Source organism: Cygnus atratus, chromosome 2 (genome assembly GCF_013377495.2).
Source record: "Cygnus atratus isolate AKBS03 ecotype Queensland, Australia chromosome 2, CAtr_DNAZoo_HiC_assembly, whole genome shotgun sequence".
NCBI lineage: Eukaryota > Metazoa > Chordata > Aves > Anseriformes > Anatidae > Cygnus > Cygnus atratus.
In genome coordinates, this window is record NC_066363.1 from 147,369,336 (window position 1) to 147,391,036 (window position 21,701).

At 35.9% G+C, this 21,701-nt stretch overlaps 1 protein-coding gene across 2 annotated transcripts in view; it reads left to right on the forward strand.

Moving 5' to 3' along the window:
- Positions 1-21,701, forward strand: part of MTBP (MDM2 binding protein) — a 31,113-nt gene that overhangs the window by 3,665 nt on the left and 5,747 nt on the right. For both annotated transcript variants that reach the window (XM_035556248.2, XM_050708912.1), the window contains exons 6-18: positions 659-803; positions 2,241-2,355; positions 2,905-3,039; positions 3,794-3,888; positions 4,672-4,744; positions 5,598-5,715; positions 8,102-8,275; positions 9,425-9,538; positions 10,879-11,043; positions 11,684-11,777; positions 13,002-13,157; positions 15,718-15,813; positions 20,231-20,497. In XM_035556248.2, coding sequence (XP_035412141.1) covers positions 659-803; positions 2,241-2,355; positions 2,905-3,039; positions 3,794-3,888; positions 4,672-4,744; positions 5,598-5,715; positions 8,102-8,275; positions 9,425-9,538; positions 10,879-11,043; positions 11,684-11,777; positions 13,002-13,157; positions 15,718-15,813; positions 20,231-20,497 — 1,747 coding nt within the window. The remainder of the gene's footprint in view (positions 1-658; positions 804-2,240; positions 2,356-2,904; positions 3,040-3,793; positions 3,889-4,671; positions 4,745-5,597; positions 5,716-8,101; positions 8,276-9,424; positions 9,539-10,878; positions 11,044-11,683; positions 11,778-13,001; positions 13,158-15,717; positions 15,814-20,230; positions 20,498-21,701) is intronic.

Here is a 21,701-nt window from a genome sequence, read left to right on the forward strand (position 1 = left end):
AGCAGTGATTCAGGTAGTTATTTATATAATACTTTTTTCCATATGAAATGGCACTAAAGTAGTAATAGACAGTAAGCAAAATTCAACATGCAACCATCATAAGCTTTTATCTAAAGAAATAAAATAAAATTGAAAGTGTTGATGTTAAAGCTGATTGTTAGCAGGTGGGAGCCAAGAAGTTGTGAAGGAACATGGATGAGAAACATTGGATTCATATTTTGTAAACTGGAGATAGGTATCACCTTTTGTGTTTGGGTTAAATAATGTTGCAGTAGTTGAGTTAGAATAGCAAAGAAACTGAATGTGGAAAGAATGAGAAGTAAGCTATTTAGAAGTGTTGAAAGGAGGTAAACATAGCACAACTGTACTGGAGACAGGGATGCAGGACTCTAATCAGTACAGTTTTCAGTAAGAAAGGAAAGAAGGAACTGCTGCGAGTGAGTGAATGGCAAAATATTGAATTTTATTTTGTGTTAATTCAAGAGGAACAAACAGTTGAGCTAAAAATGTGTGAAAAGTGTTTTAAATCTTGCCAGAAGTATTTGGTCTTTAAACCCATTTCATTTCAGTCAATGATAATCAGTACTTTTCTATCTTTAACTGACTGAATCACTTACTGAATAACAGTACTTTGAGTCATATATAACTGTTTTTACAGGAAGAGCAATGGTTGATGTAATACTACAGGCAGTAGAACGAGATGCACCCAAGTTAAAAGACTGCTTACCTGCTATTGGTGCCCTGAAACACCTGAAAGAATGGCACTCAGCGCAAATCACCATTGCAGCAAATGACTCTAGAGGGTATGCTGTTCATTTTAGGTCTACAAACAAGGTCACTCGTTTTGTGTTTGGATATTTTAAAAGAAAACACTCAAATGTATTTAGTACTTCACATATATTCTTTGCAAATACATAGATTTGTTTTCTGTTATTGTTTGAGGAGAGGAACTGCTCACGCTGATTTATCATAAACGCATGGCCTAACAGCAGAGTCAGGCAAAAATCCCAAGCCTTCTGAAGTACCTGTTCTGATGAGAGCAGAAAATAAAATAAGTCTTTCACTTTCATTTAAATCACTAATATCTTCAGTGTGTGTGCTCTGTTTCGAAGCTTTGATGTACTGTGCTATGCATGAACTTGCATTGGTTGTAGTTTTCCAGTTTTTGTAAAAACAAATGTATAAATCCGCTGGTCTGACTTTAAATTGGTAACCTTCATTATTACATTTAATGGAGGAAGAAAAAAAAAGGTGCCTGGCATGTCTCTTCTTGAAAAATGATATATAAATGCTCAATTACTTCCCGTATGCTTCTGAAGAGCTTTAACCCCGAAACTATTCAACTTGAAATTAAGTCAAATAAAAGTTAATCTCTTACTGTCCTCTCCTGATTGATAGAAGTAGGCCATGATGTGTCTGATGTAAACCATGGTTGTTTTTTCTTTCTCCTGTGCAGTAAAGCATTGTGTGGGTGTTTAATAACTTGGCAAGGCCTCTTCCACCTTTTTTTCTTCCACCCAAAAGATTCAAGTCTGCTTCACAGATTACGTGGTTGAGTTTAATCTTAAATTAACAAAACTGATTTAATGAAGCAATTGAATGCTTGGTCCTTGGTAAGAATCAGTAGTATACCTCCCATATAGTACTTCCTAATGTGTATGGAGGAAGATAAACTGAATTCAGTGACTTCCATAAGTGCTTCATCTCAGTGCTCACAGATGTCTTCCTGTGCAGCCAGGTTTTGACTGAACATTTTTTTCTGCTGCCTTTTATATAAAATGAGGCTATTTGAGCATTCAGTTTCTCTAATGAAAATTTTTACTTTCTTTTCCTGTTACGTTGCTGGTGCTGATTTCTCTCACAAAAGATACAGCTAAGGGGACTCATGAATGCTGGTTATTTTCTCTCCTTCCTCCCCTCCCTCCCCCTCTCGGCATTTCAGTAATAATTATGCTGCAGGTACCTCTTTACTTACAAGGCTAATTTAAAGCCATCTAGATGGACCAGTGATGGCTACCTAACTCTGCTTCAGCTTCTGGCAGCCAGCCTTACTCTGCCATGCCTACAGCTTGTCATTGCAAGAGGTTTTTGTTGTCTGGCAAACTTCTTAGCTGCCGCATTCATGGAGGATATGAACAATTCAGTTACAGAGTCTGAACCAGGATTCAATCAAATTACACTGCATGATAATATGTAATACTAAATTCAGAAAGATTAATTCCTTTTTATTTCTCCAATAGCTGGCAAAAGATTGCAGACTACCTATCGGCAGACTTTGTATCTACAGATAATGTCATGAATATTATTGATTTCAAAGAACTCTGGAGGGGAAAGATTCAGATATGGGAAAGAAAGGTAAAATAGCTTTTTTTTAAGCATCTGTGTACATCCTTTAAAGCATGTGTAGTACACCGCATTTTATGTGTTAATCTAAATTTGGTTTCAAAAACTTAATTCAAATAGATAATGTTTTTTAATATTTGGTGCAATGTATCTGAGTAGTGGGAGGAAAAATGTGCTTTTTTGCTTGATAAAAGGAGAAACGATATCAAGGCATCTAAATGTGAACTTCAGACATTCAGGCATTCTCCTCTGAAATATTTGCCTTAGAACTTCTTGTTCAAAATTAGATTTTATTTTTTATTTTTTGTTTCTACCACAAATAATTATCATATAGCTCTGTAAGTCATTGTTGCAAGAACATATCTAGTGTTTCTGCAAAGAGATAAAGGCTTGTGATTTTGAAAGACATTGTTTACACTTTTAGTGTTAAGGTTTTGGATATAGTAGTTGGTTACCTAAATCATTTTTTTTACCTAATTTTGCAGTTATGGTGGAAAGAAATCTAATAATAATTGTTTAATAATATATGTAACTGGCTACATTTCATCATCTCTTTTTCAGTTTGCATCAGAAGTCAGGTTTCCAGAATTTTGTATGAAGAGCACTTCAGTAAAACCATTCAGCACTTCACATTTAAATTCTTGCTTTGCTCTTGAAAAAGAGCAACAGTATAGGAATACTGATGCTTTGCCAGAGGTATGTCTTATTCTTGATGTTTCTTTGAGCCACCAGCATTCATCTGATTTACCTTCCTGAGAAAATTAGTAACTGAAAATTAAACATGAAAGTAAGGATTGCATAAGGTTGAGGAATACTTCTTTTGCTCATGAGTGCTCATGAAACGGGTCCTTCAGGATTTCATCTGTTTGCTCTTAAGTATGTGATACCAAAATTACTTTAAAGTAGAAATTTAAACTTTGTTCAATCTTAATGCTTAAAATATGCGATTAATATTTGAATTCTGTATTTATTTAACCTTTTGAATTTTGTTTTAGAAGTACGTGTTTTTTGAAAATTACTGTTACTTTTTATGTTTTCCCCTGGAAGTAGATATGCAATGGGAATTCTGTTGATGAAAACAAAGATCATTGTTTATGGAAACTGACATCAGTTAACAAACTATTATTTTCACTGTTAAAATATGTACATTTGGGATTGCATTTAACTGGTCCTGCTAGATTTTGTTTTTCTTTGAATTTGGGTAAAAGTAACAACCTGTATGAAGGACAGGATTGGCATTCTAAGAAGCAAGTCATATTAAACAGAATTAAATACCTTCCCTGTTTTTATATAATTATTTAACATGGTGAACTATTTCTCTCTTTTTATTCCCTTATGGTTTTTTCAGATGTACCTGTAAGGCAAATGTCTCCAGCAAAACATATGAGGAAGTTCTACTGAGATCATGTCATGTATACTGTTACAGATTCTGTATTTGATCTCTTTTCAGGTTTTTCATTACTATGGTCCTGCGTTAGAATTTTTACAGATGGTTGTCCTCTCTGATCTACCATCCTTTTTTGTATCAGATCTGGAATTTGAGCTGTATCCTTTTTTTAAGGTTCTAACCTGGTAATGGTTTATAGCAAAAAAAGAATACGATCAGTATCTAACTATGTAAGCAACATGTGAGGAGTAGCAAGGACTCATTCCATACCAGCCTGCTGAAATAGACGTATATTGTGTATTCACAAGTGGATTTTTTTTATGTTGAAATTTAAATTACACAAACAATAACCAGCTTTTGTTTTTATATTATTGCACGTATTTTTCTACTGATGGATACGCTTTTTGTGGGGAAAGAATAGAGAAATATTTACTGGTGTGTAAATTTAGAAAATCTTAAGCCTTACTCATCAATGTAAATAGTATGCTTCACAGTATAGCAACATTTTTCCATGAATTGTGTTTTTATTGTGTAGGTGCAGAATCTGAGGCAAGGTATGGCAGAGGAATTTTGTTTTGAGTTGTCTATGTTGCAGGGATTTCAAACTGTACTCATATTGGTTTAAATCTATGCACTTCGGGTACTAGAGTTGATGTTATAATAGCAGCTTAGGTTGTATGACCCTGCCGATATTTTGGATATATAGTTATTTGTTAACGTCTGCTTATATGAGAGGTGTCACTAGTATATTTCATCATGTTTTTCAAGCATTTCCAAGCGTACTGCTTTGTCTGGAAGGGTGAGCTTAATATATTTTGTGGTTCTGAGTATTAAATATTAGACTTTAACAGTCCTTACTTTAAATAAGATGGTAACATGGTTTATAAAATACAAATGCATGCAGTGAAGGTAAGCTTCCTTCCTTAACCTATTCTATTCAGGAGCCTGTCAAGAAAGAATATCAAGAAGACATCCGCACTGCTTTTAGATCAGATTTCTTCTCTATCTGGGAAGGTAAGGTTTTGTTTTATGTAAGTTTAGCAGAAAAACAAAGACCTATAAATTACTCATTAAAAAAATACCAAAATAATATATTAATACCTCATCTCTGAATGGACTCTTTCAATATTCTAAAAGCAAATGGCTTTTAAAAGTGCATGCTGTACAGGTCCTGACAATTTGTAAGTCCATTGAATGGTTTCTCTTTACCTCATCTAAGTTTCAGTCTTCTAAAATATTTTGTTACTTTTAATCATATTATGACAGATATTTCCATATTGTAATAATTCAACTACTTTTTAGCAAAAGACACTTCTGTATGAAGCTTATAAAATGTATCTCACCAGTCTGAAATTTAAGATTTCTCATTTTGTATGTATGTGTTCTGTATTCCGCATTTCCACTCTGATTTTCTATAAGAACTCTTGAAATATTTGCAAGCCTACCTTTTTTTCCATATATTACAGTATTATTCATAGCTACAGTATTAGTTTTAAAATGTTTTTCCTGAATGCTTATAACAATGTAATGAAAAATTTGTAAGGTTTATAAAATCTGTACTAATCAAAACAGCTTGCAATGTGAAAATACTGATACAAATGTAATAAATAATGTTTTTATGTATGAAATAGGAGATTCAGCAGTTAATTATCTCTCAATTGGAGCAAAAACAAGCACGGTTTTTACAGCTTACGTGTCAGATGATATTCCATCTTGTTGATTGATGTGAATAAAAAAAGTGTTGAATAAACATGTTTGTCTTATAATTGAAGTACAATTGACGTAGTGCCAAATTAGTGGCTCAAAAATGAAATATCAAGTAGGCTTCGGTCATATTGCTTGTCTTATAGTTGCTCCTGTTATTTAGGTGGGAGCTTTATTTGCATTGCCGTGTAATGTAAGCAGTATAGTGATCCCATCCCCTGCCCAGCTGAGTACAAAGAAATGGAAGGAATATATGGCTAGGAAACCTAAGATCATTACTGGTGAGTAAGACAAAGATGGCTACAAGTATATTTTATGTTTATGTGTTTAATATGTATATATTCTATAAATTTGAGTTTCCCTTTTTTCTCCAGTGAAATTAAGTCAGTGGTTGTAATCTTGGCACAAAATATTTTGGTGAATGTGTGTTGGCCTATGCAGTCCACTTGCAGAGGAAAATTGAAAATAACATCATGGTGAGCTGTAGGGAAGCAATGCATTTCCTTTAAACCATCTCTGTGTCTTATCCATCAGCTAAGATCCTGCTTCCACACGCTTTTCTGAGGTGATTGTACAACCTGTGGGCACAGATGGTGCTTCTGCAGGTGCAAATCTAATGTGCTTCACTTAAGTACTTCCCATTTCAGTTCCAGAGGTTCTTAAGCGCACCTGCATTTAATTTCATTCTCTTCCAGGGAAAATACAGAACATCAGGAAATGCTGGATGTTTCCGTTCACCTGAGACCCAATGTGTTTAACATAGTGATTTGAGAATCTTGAGTCTGCTTCTTCCTCAGCAGGGTGTAATGAGGGTAGCCAACTCCTATCACACAGCATGCTAGCGGTTAGAATTTTCATTCAGGAAGTGAGAGAACAGAATCACTGCAGATCAAGGTTGGATGGAGTTTCTTAATCATCCAGTATTTTAGGCGAGAGTATACCGCATACTGCCATGCAAGTGGAGACACTGTACAAGTAGTGACTTAGGTTCATCAGGCTAAAAAGAAGCTTGGTGATAGCCTAGTGCTTGAAGTACATATCTAAGATGGGATAAGTTGTAGCATTCTGCCTTCTTATGTTTTTTTTTGGCCTTCTTAATACATAATTCACATCTTCCAAGCAGCTGTGACCTCTTCTATTGGCAACCAAAGGTAGCATTTGCAACAAATAGATGTGGATGGCTGGCAAAGGCTGATGTTCTTGGAGGTTTGGGGATAGGAAACAGATTAAGAGGAATTAGGGAGAGCTGAATAATAAGGCAAGGAGTTAAATTCCATGGACTGGGTGCTGGTAGTTTATAGATCGAACTAATCTCTGTATGTTAAGCTTCTTGAGCAAAACTTTAAGTAGGAGAAAAAACATGGACATTTAAACATCCGTTCAGTAAGTTGAAAACTCTTTTCTAGTGGCTGCCACTAATCTGACTATATTAAGGATTTGTGAACAGTAATCGTTCCCATCTGTGGGAGGTGTAATTCTTCGTGTTTGTAGTTCTCAGATACCCATTAAGATTAAAATGAGGAATAAAAAACTTTCCCATGAGGAATCAGCTTTTCAGATGCCAAGACAAACTGGAAAGGGAAATATTTAAATGACTAAGGGAGTGAAGAACAGTACTATAGTGAAGTTCGGTTTTTGTTTTTCTTCTTTTCTTCCCTTGATTTATATATTCTGGTAGAGGGACTTCTCTCTTCCATTCCCTCTCCAGCATACATAGTGGAAAGTTTTCTGTTTGTTACTAACAGAAATATATAATAATAATAATAAACTTCAACCTCTTCTTGAGTTATTTGTTGAGATAGTACTGCAGATATTTTAGGAAATTGTTTTGAACTTTAAAACTTAGTACATCACGAAGTATTCATTCTCTCAATCCCTACATTACTAATGTGCCATATTTTTTTTCATCAAAAGATCACAAAAACATCCTTTTAATGTTGTCAAGCCCTACATTAATTTATTTTAAAAAACAATTAGTGTATGCCTGTGTTTAAAAATAAAATGTATGTATTTCTCATCCAGTCTATGCACAAATGTAAAGCAGGGGGTGAAACTTACAAATGAATAACGTTCTTCGGAAGAAGGCGTACATTATGTCCTTTCTTCTATAGATGTATGCTCTTCCAGAGAGCACTTACCGTTTCAGTCTGCATATACAGAAATGCACATTTTTACATACCCTGCTCTATCATTGCATACATGGCACACTGTTTGCCCAACACCACATTGTTTTGTAGTAGAAATACATCTTTGCAGGGGGAGTTGCCTCTTACTAAGCTCTGTTAAAAGCCTTATTTTGGTTGATGGTTACAGTCGCCAGATGTAGCCTGGAGTAGGAAGCTGGCCTATGTTGCATTTGAAGAATTCCATGCAGGTAATGCGCTAAAAGCCAGCAGCGTAGTCTAACTCATCTCTGCTTCAGTAGCTTGTTTAATTTGCATTCTGTCCGTTGTGTTTGTTTTTTTTTTTTTAAGGTAAATATCATCTATGCGTAGTGTATCTTCTAAAAAGCTTAGAGAGATTTAGTTAGTGAGATTTCTCACAAAAGAGTGAAAGAATTTTGATGAGGTATTATGGCTTGTTTTATACTGGAACACACATAAGAAGACATCTTACGTCCTGGTTGTGTTTCTTTTTCTTTTAATTTAATTTCAATTCTTTTTTAAGTTCCAGAAATTGAACTGAAAGGAGAATCTTGCCGATATTATTTCTTGCTACAAGGCAATGGCTCAGGGGGATGTAAAGCAACCTTGATTCATTCTGCTATCCAAATCAATGGTATGGCCACTCTTGCTGCAGTAAATGGAAAGCTAAAGACAAACACAGAAGAAACAGAGCCAAGTAGGTATTTATTTATTTATTTAAGAGAGCCTGAAGACAGGCAAATGCTACTAAAATATATATGTTCCCTTTATTCATTCCAATCTGTCTTAAAAGGAAGAAAACATTACATTTTGATGAATATACCTGTATTCTTTCAGAAATATTTTTTTCAAATTGATTCAAAAAAAATAGTAAGATCCATTTATTCACGGAACTTACTATTACTGTATTTTGTAAATCAACTGCTTAAAGTTGTAGTCAGTCATTTCTCATAACTGTCAGTGGTTGCGGCAGTGTAAATGTTTATTATACAGGGAAGTCAAGGTAATATGAATGCCAATCAAATATACAAAACCTTTAAGTTTAAAAAGTATATGTTGTTGGTGTAAAGACTGACCAGCCCATGCCTAAAATCTAATCGATTATCTATTGACAAGCCTATTGCATTGATTTAAAATAAAAACCACAAGGCAGGCAGACAAACTGAGTTTCATGAGCGTGTCTTCAGATAATTGGCAAATATTACCACAGAGTGGTTAGGATATGAGCTAGCAGATGATAAGAAGCTCCACTAGATAAGAGCAAGTATAACAGGACAGCTACTCTAAGATAACTGTTCACATGACTATATGTGTAAGAAAGCTCTGCAAAGTCCTGTGTTTGCTCTCAATAACTGACAAAGAAAAGAACACAATAACCTGTATCCTCTTATTTCCTTATTATTGAAATAAATCTGTATGGGATATGACTGACTGCTTACTATTTGTCCTAATTAAAATCTCATCAGTAGCATGTCAGAAGACTGAAAGTCCTTGGCTATATGTTGGGAGAAAACTTTTCTTTCCTAATATCAAGCTGATGATCTTTTTAACATGACTGACATTTTAAAGGAAGGTAACTGCATTATTATTACATTGGTTTTGTACAGAAATTAGAAACTAATGGTCCGTTATATATTCCAAGTTATCTTCTTAGTGTCTTAATGGAATTTCCTACTTTTTCTTTAAAATGTGAGGTATTTGAAAATCCAGTTATTTCTCTGGATTATGAAATGTGTATAGCTGGTGTGTTTGTGTCCTCCTGCAAACTATTTTAAGAGGTAATGACCTGGTGTCTCCAAAGTCTTATGAGACACTCTTAATAATAGATTTCTCCTAATTTGCACAGGCTTTCCTATTGCTGAATTTATTGAGTCTCTGCCACATTTTTGTGGAAAGCAGATTGTACAGAGGGAAAAGAAACTGTCTTGTTTCCAAGCATCTGCCTTGAAGGAGTATCTAAGTAAGTAATGAAGAGCGCACCCTAAGTTCTCATACAAGTATTAAGAAACTCTCTTTAAAACTGAATGTGATAGCTCACCTTAAAAAACCAAGGTGAGCTGGGCAGTTTGTGAAGAAAAAAAATGAAGCTTTAAAGAAGAAATTTTTTTTCAGCATATCCATGATTGTGTGTCAGATAATGACTTCTAAATATTGGGGAAAAGAGAAAGCTGAACTTTATTTTAATTTAGTGGGTCGTTGTTACACAAATACTCCAAAAGTTTGAGCATAGTTTCAGAATAATTCTGTGGTTTTCTATGCTTTTTTTTATGCTTTCTCTTCCACAAAAAAAAAAAAAAAAAACAACAACAACAAAAAACTTACTGCTGGATGTGCCTTGTTACAAAAATGATTATTATGGGTTTTGTTGTTGTTGATTTATTCTTTCTTGCAAAAGTCTTGCCTAACAGAGGGGAAGAATGCATTGGGGATTTGTTATTATTGTGAATGACGGGTCGTGATAAACCCGACCAAAAGGTCATCTTCTGTAGATTTTCATGACTCTGCAGAGAAGTAATTTAAATGTCCTGACTTTTTCCATCTAAGTCCGTTGCTCAGAGACTAAATTAAAACAAAAAAATCTTCTGAGAGATTTTCTAGATAGTTTATCTTCATAACATGCCATTTTCAACAAAGCGTGTTATCATCAACAAAACACCAGCTTAAGGAAAATAAGATTTCTGCTCATTGTCTGCCTCCCACCATGTCCCTCCCCCTCAGTCATTCTAGGTTTCCTTTATACTTTAACCCTGAACTTGGGGCTGCCTTAGAGCTTGTGTTTTAGTTTGTAATGGGTGGGTCACCCGTTTCCACTAGGATGAAGACAGAATAGCAGCAGCTGGCATTTGCTAGTAATCCTAAATCATATCAGAATGACGTGACTCTTAATATTCTGACCAAAGAGCCTGGAAAAAGCAATCAGTTACATAGAAGCCACATTCCTGCAATGGCAGTACAAATAGCTATAGGGTGGGTGTGAGCCTCCTGTAGGAAGCTCTGCAGACTGGAGCTTTTCGTATTTAAGATCAGCAAGTCCAGATGTTAATCTCTGGAGGATTCAGAACTGGGTACTGAGAAATACGCATATACAGAAGTTAAGACCTTAAAAAGGTGATTCACGTGTAGTTTCAGCAATTCTACTTGTCTATGGAATAAACCATCTGCACCTTGCTAAAGGAAACGATGTTGTTAATGTCAAGTAAACTTTTTTTCATTTGTTTATTTGTTTTAAGCAGGCTCCAGTTACTCTTTGTTACTGAGCAGATGCAGTAGCTTTCCTTTTCTTCTTTTTTCTTTTTATAGAGAGAAAGGAATTGACCAAGCAACCTCCAGTTATTTCAGCTGGTGAGCTCAAAAACTTGTTAGAACTTTCAAGAAAATGTTTTTTGGACCTGTGCAACACTAGTCTTCCTAAACCTGTTCGACAGAAGGTTGCCAATAAAACTAAGTCATGTACTGTGACTTCTGGTACGTATCATTCTTTAGAAAGATCTCTGTGTTTTCAAACCTGCTTTCATTTTTTTTTTTTTTTACCAGAAGAATGAAAGTCTTTTAACAGAAGGGGGGGGGGGAAAGGGAATGAAAACTAAAATCACTTTCTAGGCTTTTTTTGCAAATCGAGCTTACCCTTGTGTTAACTATTTCCTTTCTTTTTCTTGACTAAAAAAAAAAATATTCAGAAAATACTTCTGACCACAGCACGAAACAGACTCTCTTTATGCCATTATTATTTATTCCTGCTACGGGTTATCCACCTTCTGTTGCAGGTGTATAAAGCTTAAGAAAATATGTTTTCTTTCTTTCTTGACTCTCCTGTATTTCAAGGAAAATGGTGGTATTCTCTCTTTTTTGTGTTCTCTTTTCTGTATGTCTAGTTCCTCTTTGTCTCATTTTTGTTGAGTTAGATCCTGTGAAGTTCATGTGCATATTTGTAGGATCACAGTTGGCAACAAGGCTGCTGGGCAGAAAAAAACAGTCTTGAGAGCCACAAATCTAGTATTTCTGTGGTTGATAGTATAAATTACCTTGCATTTGGAGACAAATTGCATCCTGATTCTTATGAGTAAACGGTAATGGTTTTGCTTTCATGGTGGGTGTTTTCTTGCAGAATCTGATTTAATGGAGTTGGATCCTTTGGACTGGCCAGAAAGACATGTTCTTCAGAATTTGGAAAACTTCGAAAAAATCAAGCAGAAAATGAGGTAATAATTAAATACTAGAGACTTCCTCTGTAGTGTCTGTTGAATATCACTCTAAATGAGCTGTGTCTGTTGATGGCCATTTTGTAAACTGTTTTCAAATATATTGAGAATCTTTCAGAGGAAACTTTGCTTAAGGATAAAACTAAGTTTCTTTACACTGTCAGTTTCCAAGTTTGTTTTGGAGTAATTTCTTGGTATTTGTAGTAGTATTGTTTTTTATTTTCATTGACAAAACACAGCTGAAAGTGAGTTACAAGTAGCTTAGTTCCAAAGCTGAATTATCAAAATGATACCTGTAGGTTTCAGCCATACAAGAAAAACATACAAAGGCTTTTTTTTCTCCCAACAAACACAGCAGCATAAATCATAAAGATTGTAAAGCAGTTTTTGTCAGCATGTACGACGTGGTTGTAATCTCCTCATATTTCCTAAATAGTCAAGAGTAATATCAGGTCTCATATAAGTTTAAAGTAGAAGATCGTGTTGTGAAATTTATATTTAGTTTTGTTTTTTCCTTGGCTCTGTAAGTGAAACCTGTAGACTTTTGTGTCACTTAATGCAGCATAATGAGCTTTAGAGTCAGGTATCCAACTGCATTTTTTCAGTCATTTCCACCCCATTCCTGTCTTTTAAACAGATGTCCATTGCCTTCATTGGAGTTCTGTATATCACAAATGCTGACATTAAATCTGTGATTTCTCATAGTTTTTATTGTTGTTGTTATTAAATTTTGGCTTTTGTTTCTCAAACAAGTAAGTTTCTTCCTTCTCACTAACTTATCTTGAACATGTGGTTTAGCAGTAGAAAAGAGAGAACTTTCCTATACTTTGCTGAGGACGTGGAGAGTTGTATGCAGTAGTGGCTTTATGATTCCTTTGGTGCATATTGTAATATCTTTTTTATGGGAACTCATTTTTTATCTTAAAATCCATAAATGGAAAAGGGGGATGAATAATGTGCTTCCCATGTTGTACTTCATAACTAAGTTATAAAACCTTAAAGAAATTACCTTTTTTTTCAGAGAATTTCCATCAAATATATCTTATTGTGAAGGTTTGTGCAAATGTTCTCAAGAAACAACCTTGTTTATTTTACTTTAGGAATAAGCTATGTTTAATTGCTTCAGACTGGCAGTGTTTTTCTTTTTTAAAAAAGGACAAACTAACTGGGAAAAAAAATATTTTCTTAGATTAGTATTTACTTTTTTTTTTTCTCTTCCCCCAGGGCTTCTGTGTTTGCACATTCATCTGAACAACTGCTGGGACATAAAGATAGCCAGCGGGAGTCACTGACATTGCTCGACGCTAAAGAATTACTGAAATACTTCACACCAGAAGGGCTGCCAGTTGGTGATCTTCAGCCACTACAGATTCCCAAACGGTATGATATCAGCATATTAAAACCAGTGAAGACCATATTCAGAAGTGATGTAAGATAATGTGAGTAATGACCAGATGATAGAATCAAAGTTTGAGTTTGTAACTTGCAACATCTTGCATCGCGTGCCTGCCGGTGCAATCAACTGCTACAGTTAGTCTTGCTATTTATTTGAGTCTGAAGAGGCCAGAGATGATGGTGTTGGTTGTATGCATTTAAATAAAAAAAAAATAAATGCCTGATGTGCAAAAGTGTGGCAATGGACTTTGCCGTGGCTATGCTACAAACTACTGCCACCACACATAACCTGTTTCCAAAAAAGTATTTCTAGCACAGCAGGACCTCAGTTTCATTGGTGTGATTTCCTTCATTTAGTGAGAAGGAGATTAAGTAGGAAGAATATTAATTAAAATTTTAAAAGGACAATAGCTAAACCTATTTAACCATGTGTGTCTCTTGTCATGCTGGCCCAGCATTCCTAGCAATATTCTTAAGTGCTGAGGTGCTTCTTAAAGGAAGCTTTTCTACTCTGTCTGCTTTGTGAGCATTCATTCTTAGTGTGTCTGCTGGTATTACTGCATTGACCGTGACCTTTCCAGCTGTGAGATTGTTATTAGTTAAAGGAATAATTTTCAGAGTTTGAACATCTGTTAGAGTAAGGCCAACCCACACAACAGTCAGTTGGTGTCTGTAGAGTCAGAGCCTATATTGTTCATAGTGTGTGTCAAAAACTGCTAGATAAGCAAGAAGATGTTTGCAGTCACTGGAGTTATTTGTTGACCTTCTTAACGTTAAATAGTAGAATGTCTAATGGAATTATTGTACAGCCCCTGATTCTTTTATAAAATGCATTATATGTAATAAATTAAGAGGGCTAGGGAGAAGGGCAAGTCCTGTAGGACTTAGGAGACTTCTGTTAAAGTACTTACTGAAGTTTTGAAACTAACTAAAAGATGTTCTGAGCAGATAACTCAAGTAAGGTAGAAAATATGCAGTGAAGGTTGAGTCTCCTACAGAGCTGTTAGTTAATGAGTGCAAATGAGTTAGGATTTTGTCTATAATATTAAGTATTTTCATTCCATTTAGCTGTGTGGGAAAGAAGTTAATAATTTGTTCACTACAAAAATGCTTTTTAAGCCTTGATTTTTCAAAAACCCTCAGAGAAGATTTACTGTGTAGAATATTTTGATTATTTTGAATGACTTGCTTTGAGCCATAGCTAAGTGAAGTCTGAATTTGAGAGGCTTGGACCCAATTTGCTTGGATTTCTGTCAGTTATTAGAAGAAAGGATGATTAGAAAAACTTTGCTTTGAAGTCTTTTACTGCAACACAAATCGCTCGCTTAATAGTTCAAGAGATCTTGGAGATCTGAGGGAAGTAAAAAGCCAAAATCAAGATATTAGATAAAAAATAAACTACGTTTTTACATGAAGGCTATAGGGTCTGCCAGTGACTTATACTCTGTGTATGTATTTTTCTCGGTTCAAAAAACCAACCAACCAACAACAAAAAAAACAGAAAACCTATGAAAATCCATAACAAGATTGTTGGCTGGAAGATAGTGGACAGTTCCCTTTGACATACCACGTTGCCATTACTGTTGTGTCCAGCAGAACTCTACTTCTAGCTGCCGAGCCTCCTAGCAGTCTCTCTGGCTAGATTCTCTGGAGTAACCAGCAGCTTTACAATAGTAGATGTTTGAGCACAGTGTCTCAAACAGACCCAAAGATCTTACTGACAAACACAAGGTTTTTTGTTTTTTTTTTTTGGAGAGAGAGAGACTGTTGAATTAAAGTTTACATTTGTTTTCCATATCTGAGCTTAAAATACAGGTTGGAGTTCTGGCTGATAGTCTTTTTAAATAGTCGTCTTTTTAGATTCACCAACCTGTGTTTCATGGATGTTTTTCCCAGATAACTTTTCCAGTGGTAATTGTGCAGAGACAATCTATGAGAATGACAAAACCTGAATCAATATATAGGTTCCAGATACTGCTGCATCTTTTGTCTTCATTTCTTCCCTAATTCAGAGTTAATTGGGATGTGACTTTTCAGCATGTGCTAGGATCTGGTAGTGAGTTCTCTCCATTTTGTTACAGCTTGTTCCATTGAAATACTTTCAAACATTCATATGAAGCATGGGAAAGGTGACTGTTAGGAGAGACAACAGCTTGAAGCTCAAATGAAGGAATTTGCTGATTATAGCACTGGATTGAGAAATGGGAGTTACTGGTTCCTCTGTTTGTTCAGGTGCCCTGTTGTGAAATGTGATAGTTGCCTGGTTTTATTGATAAATTATTTGGAGCAGGGACCTCTAAACTGGTTGAAACATCAAAGAGGTTCTGTAATAATAATAGCTCAGTAGATAATAGTTAGTTGAGCAGAAATTCTTACTTCGATAAAGATTTAATTTCCCAACGATGCTCTGTCTCAGGGCCTTCATGAGCTACAGGACATGCTGTTTTGGTCTTCCTATGTGAAGGCATTTGTTTTTGACCTCTGTAAAGAATACTTTATCCTGACTGCAACTATTTAAAATAAATCTATACTTCTTTCCTTTCAGTGAAAATGCATTCCTTTTGACGCCAGAGCTTACTCCTCGGAAACTTAGAGGCTTGTCTTTTGAAAAAGCAGCTGGGTGCCATTATCATGGACTTGAGTAAGTTTTCTCACGTCTTTTTCCCAAAACTATTTTTCAGCTTTCTGTCAAGGTATAAGTAAAAACATTTCAAGCAATGCGAATATCAATTATGGAAAACTTTGGTTCGCTGGTTTAATTGCAACACTCTACCTTGATATTAATGTAGAGAGGTGATTTTTTTTTTTTTCCCTAAGTTGTACTGCTGTATATTATCAATGCCTCTGAAAACCTGAGTTCAGAATTGGAAATGGCAAGAGGATTCATTAGTACGTATCAAGTCACTGGAGTGGTACATGAGGAAAACTACATGTTGTTTCTACTTCAGTATTAAATTGTAGATCCTCTCAGACTAATAGTCATGAGGTATATGAGACTTACTGTAGAGCTACCTATATGTACAGGTAACCTGAACACAATACCAGTGTGCAAGTGTCACCCGTAAGAATCAGCAAAAGGATCAATACGGTTAGGACTGTATTAAGTCCTAGACAATCAGCATTAGTTATTTACTCAAGCTTCAGGTGGACATACGTCATAAGATGTAGCTGTGTAAAAAATTGTTTAGAAAACTGTACATATCCTTATTGAGCAGAAGAGAAAAAGGAGACACAAACATGACAGAAAATATTTCACTGTAACTCTTCTGTGGACAGACTCTTAGTCGTAACACAATACTAAATGTCCCTTCCAACCCAGACCATTCTATGATTCTGTGATAGTGTATCCACTAAGAAATGCGTTGGGTACAAAGTGTATGCAGTCTGGTCTTCGTGCAAATCTCTGCCTTCTTCTAAAACCGCATTTTGAAATTATTAGCATGTGGCTAATGATACTACTGGTATTTTTTCCTGTCATCTTCACACACAGTTGAGTTAAGCCTATGTTAAATATGTGGTAATTTCAGCCATGTTCTCTGGAGAAATGAAGCAGTCGTTCTCTGTTCAGCTATCTGTTTCTTCTCTTTTTCTAAGTGGTAACTCATGAGCCTTTTAGCCTTCCTAAATTAAATTTAACAAAAAACACAAGGAGGCAACTGGGTAGATAGGAGAAATTCATCCTCCCAGCTGTAGGAGAAAAAGCATTTGGCCGTTGGCTTGGAATATGGTAGCTTGATGACCTGTCTGACCTCAGCAGGGAGTGCGTGTGAGAATTCAAATTAGGCACAGGGCAGCTTGTACTACCTCTGGTCATAGCAAAAAAGTGACAGGTAGAGACTGCAATGAGAGCTGGATGTGGTGGAAAGGTGGGAGACCCTGGCATATTAAGGTGTGATGAGGGGTATGTGCTAGAAATAAGGGAGGGAAGCAGTAGAATGAGGTGGTGGAAACTTGTGTAAAAGGGAAGAATCTTGAGTTGTATGACTGGAATATATATCCTTGTAGGAGTATCAGAGGGAGCACATAGTCTTTTGGAAGCAGTTGCTTTTCAGACCATGCAGCTGTGATTTGTTTCCATCTGCATAGTTGCTGTATTTATACGTGGAAGTAGAGTTTTGTCAACAAAACCAGGAGTAGCAGTTATTTAATAAAATTTCTGGTGTAATGAACCTGTGCCAAACACTCAGATCCTGTGCTGCAAAGAGAAAGTAATTGCAGGTAAAGAAGAGTGTAAAATGGGAATTTAACTACTAAAGATAAAAACATTTTTATCCTTGTAGGGGATGTGATTACTCAAGGGACTGAGAATATAAATAAGGAAAATTAAATACCTTGAAATTTGTAAGTTAACAGAACTTACTCTTATCAGATAATGAATTTATTTCCAGTGGAAAGTCTTAATCAGCTGTAGAAATGGATTCAGTGGTATGTTATTAGAAAAGTGAATTTCTGAATATGAAAACACTGGGGGGAAAAAAAAAGAGGAGAAATCAGATCTAGTAATTTAATGAAACCCTCTGTGAGGAGATAAAAGTAAAGAATGTGTCTACGGTTTCCAAGAATAGAAAACAGGTAAGTAGTTTGTAGGGTGGGTTGAGAGAGAGATCGCTTTTCTCAGAATGCTTGTTTGAGTAATGGATGATAATGTTTTTTTCTGCAGTAGAGAGGTAATGTAAGTTACTACTTAAAATGAAATTTTGGGCTCTTGCAAGGAATCCTGGAAATCATTTATACAAGAAAAAAGTTAAGATGCATTTTCTATTGTAATTTCATGAGTATGTTTCACTGAATTAGCGCTGTTCTTTTGTTCTCTTTCAAATTCAAATGTGAAATTATATAAAACTGTGGGTTTGCTTTTTAAAAAATGTTGCAGTTATGGATCTGTTTACAGTTCCACCAGTCTTAATACAGTTTCTGCTTTTCACTTGATTGATTAAACCACTTACTCTTCCTAATCAATAGAAAGCTGAAAAGCTGGGGTAGCTTGTGCTTGTTCAGTGATGCTTTTGTAGTTAGCACTTTAAAAATGTGTATCTCTCATAGTGGTGCTTATCTTGGACAAAGCTAAATGTGCATTTCCAAAGAGTGCAGTTAGCAAAGAATCTGTACTAAATAGCACTTAAAACACTTGCTGTGCCCAATTTTCCTCATACTTACACTCACTTAGTGAAATCTCACAGCAATCTAGTTTTTGGCAGAACCTGGCTCTTCCTAAAATTATGTCAGTGTCACTCCATTTTGGGATTCATGAAGTACTTAAATCCTGCAAATTACATATGTTTTACTTTAGGATGTTTTCTTCAGCCATTTCCTATACAATTCTCTTATGATATATGCACTAAAGAAATCATGTTGTTGTGGTTTTTGTTTGTTTTGAATAGGAAAGTTGCATTTTTCCTCTTACAGAGGATAGAATAAACGAGGAGAAATGATCTAAGTTTCAATATTTGTTTCAAGTATCTTGGACGTCACTGCGAAAAACTGAGGCATATTGAATGATCATGCAATTATGTCAGAGTGTATCATTTTATATAAATTACGCTGTTTTTATCTGGGTCTCAAAGTGTCGATGAATGCTTGCAAGGCCTGAGGTCTGGAAGATACTATATCCATTATGGTGTGCTGGGTTCTTCACAGATTCGGTTTTAGATCTTTCCTCTTCAGTGTTTTATTGGAGTGTCACACTGTTTAGTATATTAATAGAGGTAACATCTGTTAAGTACAGACTGAATATGAAAGGCAGTAAAATCTGAATTAAAGAGGTTGGTAATCCAGATGTAACACAAGGCTGATTATAAGGAGGAAAAAAATCCATTGTCAGCATCCTAATCCATCATTTACTGTTCAAGGAAAAAAAAGCTGTTGATGTTCATGGAAATCTTACTTGTAAGAGCATAGGGTAAATCACAGAGAATTGTAGAATATCCGGAGTTGGAAGGGACCTACAAGGATCATTGAGTTCAACTCCTGGCTCCACACAGGACCACCCAAAAATCAGACTGTGTGTCTGAGAGTGGTGTCCAAATGCTTCTTGAACTCCGGCAGGCTCACTGCCATGACCACTGCCCTGGGGAGCCTGTCCCAGTGCCTGACCACCTCTGGGTGCAGAACCTTTCCCTAACACCCAGCCTGACCCTCCCCTGTCCCAGCTCCATGCCGTTCCCTCGGGTCCTGTCGCTGTCCCCAGAGAGCAGAGCTCAGTGCCTGCCCCTCCGCTCCCCTCGTGAGGGAGCTGCAGGCCGCCATGAGGCCTCCCCTCAGCCTGCTCTGCTTGGGGCTGAGCAAACCAAGGGACCTCAGCTGCTCCTCATACATCTTGCCCTCTAGGCCCCTCACCATTTTTGTTGCCTTGCTTTGGACTTTCTCTAATAGTTTTGTGTCCTTGCTATATTGTGGCATAATAATTACTATTGCCCTTTGAGTCCAACCTTTCAACCAGTTGTTCACCCATCATATTATGTACTTATCTAGCTGCATGCTGGACATTTTGTTCAGAAGGATAATGTGAGAAACAGTATCAAAAACTTTGCTGAAATCCAAAAGGATTAATTACATCTACTAGCTTCCCTTGGTCAACTAAATGGATAACCTTGTCATAAAGGAAATTAAGTTCATTAAACAGGACTTTCCACTCATGAACCCCTGTTGGCTGTGACCAATGACTGCATTGTCTTTCAGGTGTTGTTCAATAACTCCCAGAATAATCTTCTCTGTAATTTTTTCAGGCACTGAAGTGAGACTGACAGGCCTATTATTACTAGGGTCTTCTTTCTTGCCCTTCTTGAAAATTGGAACATTTGCCAGCTTCCAGTCAAGGAAAAGACTTACAAATAGTTAGTACAAAATTTAAATTATATGTCACAGTTCGACTTAACATACACCTGATGGATTTAGCTATATTTAATTTGTGGGGCTGTTTTAAGGTATCTTTCAGAACAATATATCAAACAAAGAACTGCTGGAGATTATATTATAGTCAAAAGTAAATTTTTCTTTTTTTTCTTTGGACTGTAATAAAGCAGAGATTCTCACAGATTTCTCTCAAATTTCAATTTTAGATACTGTCTAGATAACAGAAAAGCCCTAGAGAGAGATGTGGGGTATGCTGAACTTCAAACTCGTCTTATTCGCTATGAAACTCAGACGACTTGCACCAAAGAGTGCTGCCCTGTGCCGGTTGTCTTGAGCCCTCTCCCATCTCCTGCAGTCTTGTCAGAGCCTGGAAGCGTCCCCGATGGAGAGTCTTTACAAAGTGAATTCAGAACAGAGGCATCAAGGCTCAAACGCAGATCAAAAGACTTGGAGTGCTTTTATCCCAAGAAGAGGTAATGTACTGAATAAAATAAATCTTTGGTGTGAAATATGCGTTTCACATGAAACTACTGAAATCTTTTCTTTCATCTTCAAATGCTTTTAGTGAGGCTATCTAGACAAATGTTTTAGTTGTTTAATCCCCTTCTGTTAGTTCAGTTTTTCTCAAGTGTGTCCTCTCATTGACAGCATTAGATTAATTAAAACCATGCAGCACAGGCACCTATTATTTAAGAGATTTGTGAGTCCATCTTGCAAAGTCTAAAGTGCTTCTGTAAAGGTGACAGCCTCGTTTAGGACTGAAATAACTAAAGGTTTAGAAAGTCAAGCACTGTACAAACAGAATGATTGAATTCCCAATCCAAAGGACTTTTAGTATAAGATGACCCACAAAAATCTAAACTTGTTGACAGCCTTGTTTATTAAAATATTTTCTGAAAATCTGCTTTTTAAGACTTCCATTTGTACCTTGACCTCACTCTGAAAATGCAAAGGCTTTGCATCAATTAAAAAACAAAACAAAACAAAAACCAACAAAGCTGCCATTTAATGCGATTTCTGAATTCACTTTATACCTTTATACTGTAATGCTTCACTTTCCCTTCACTCCAGTTTAATATCCCCTTGCAATCTGGTCACAGGTGTGCTACCTACATTTTTAACAGAGGTATGGTTTTGGGAATTTCTGCATCTTTTACAACTTACTGAGTAGTTAGATGTGATTATGCTTAGCGTGTCATATAATTGGTGTTTCAGAATTACTAGCACTCTTACTCTTGGAAGGATCAAACATTACGCTGTTCCAGTGGCACTGTAATGCCCAATTTCCAGTAGATCAATTGTGACGTTCCTGTAAGGCCAAAAGAAATTCGGCAGCTTCAAGATATTTCATTTTATCCTGAGACTGAAGGCCAGAAACTCAGCTCTTCTACCTGTCTAGACAAAGTGTCTGTATGCAAAACTAGTCCTCCTTGCAAAGAGTTTCTCTTCTTAATTATCTTGGTTATTCAGTTTGTTTCTAGTTTTATTTTTTTTAATTGGAGATGCAGTGGGTCTCTAAGTATCAGAAACCAAATCAGTAAGTGTTCTTCTAATATACAACTTTTTTTTTTGTAGTAGTAGAATGCTATATGCTGTTTTGAGATGCTTTTTGCAGTAGAGTGATGGTTGGACCAGATGATCTCGAAGGTCTTTTCCAACCTTTATGATTCTATGTAT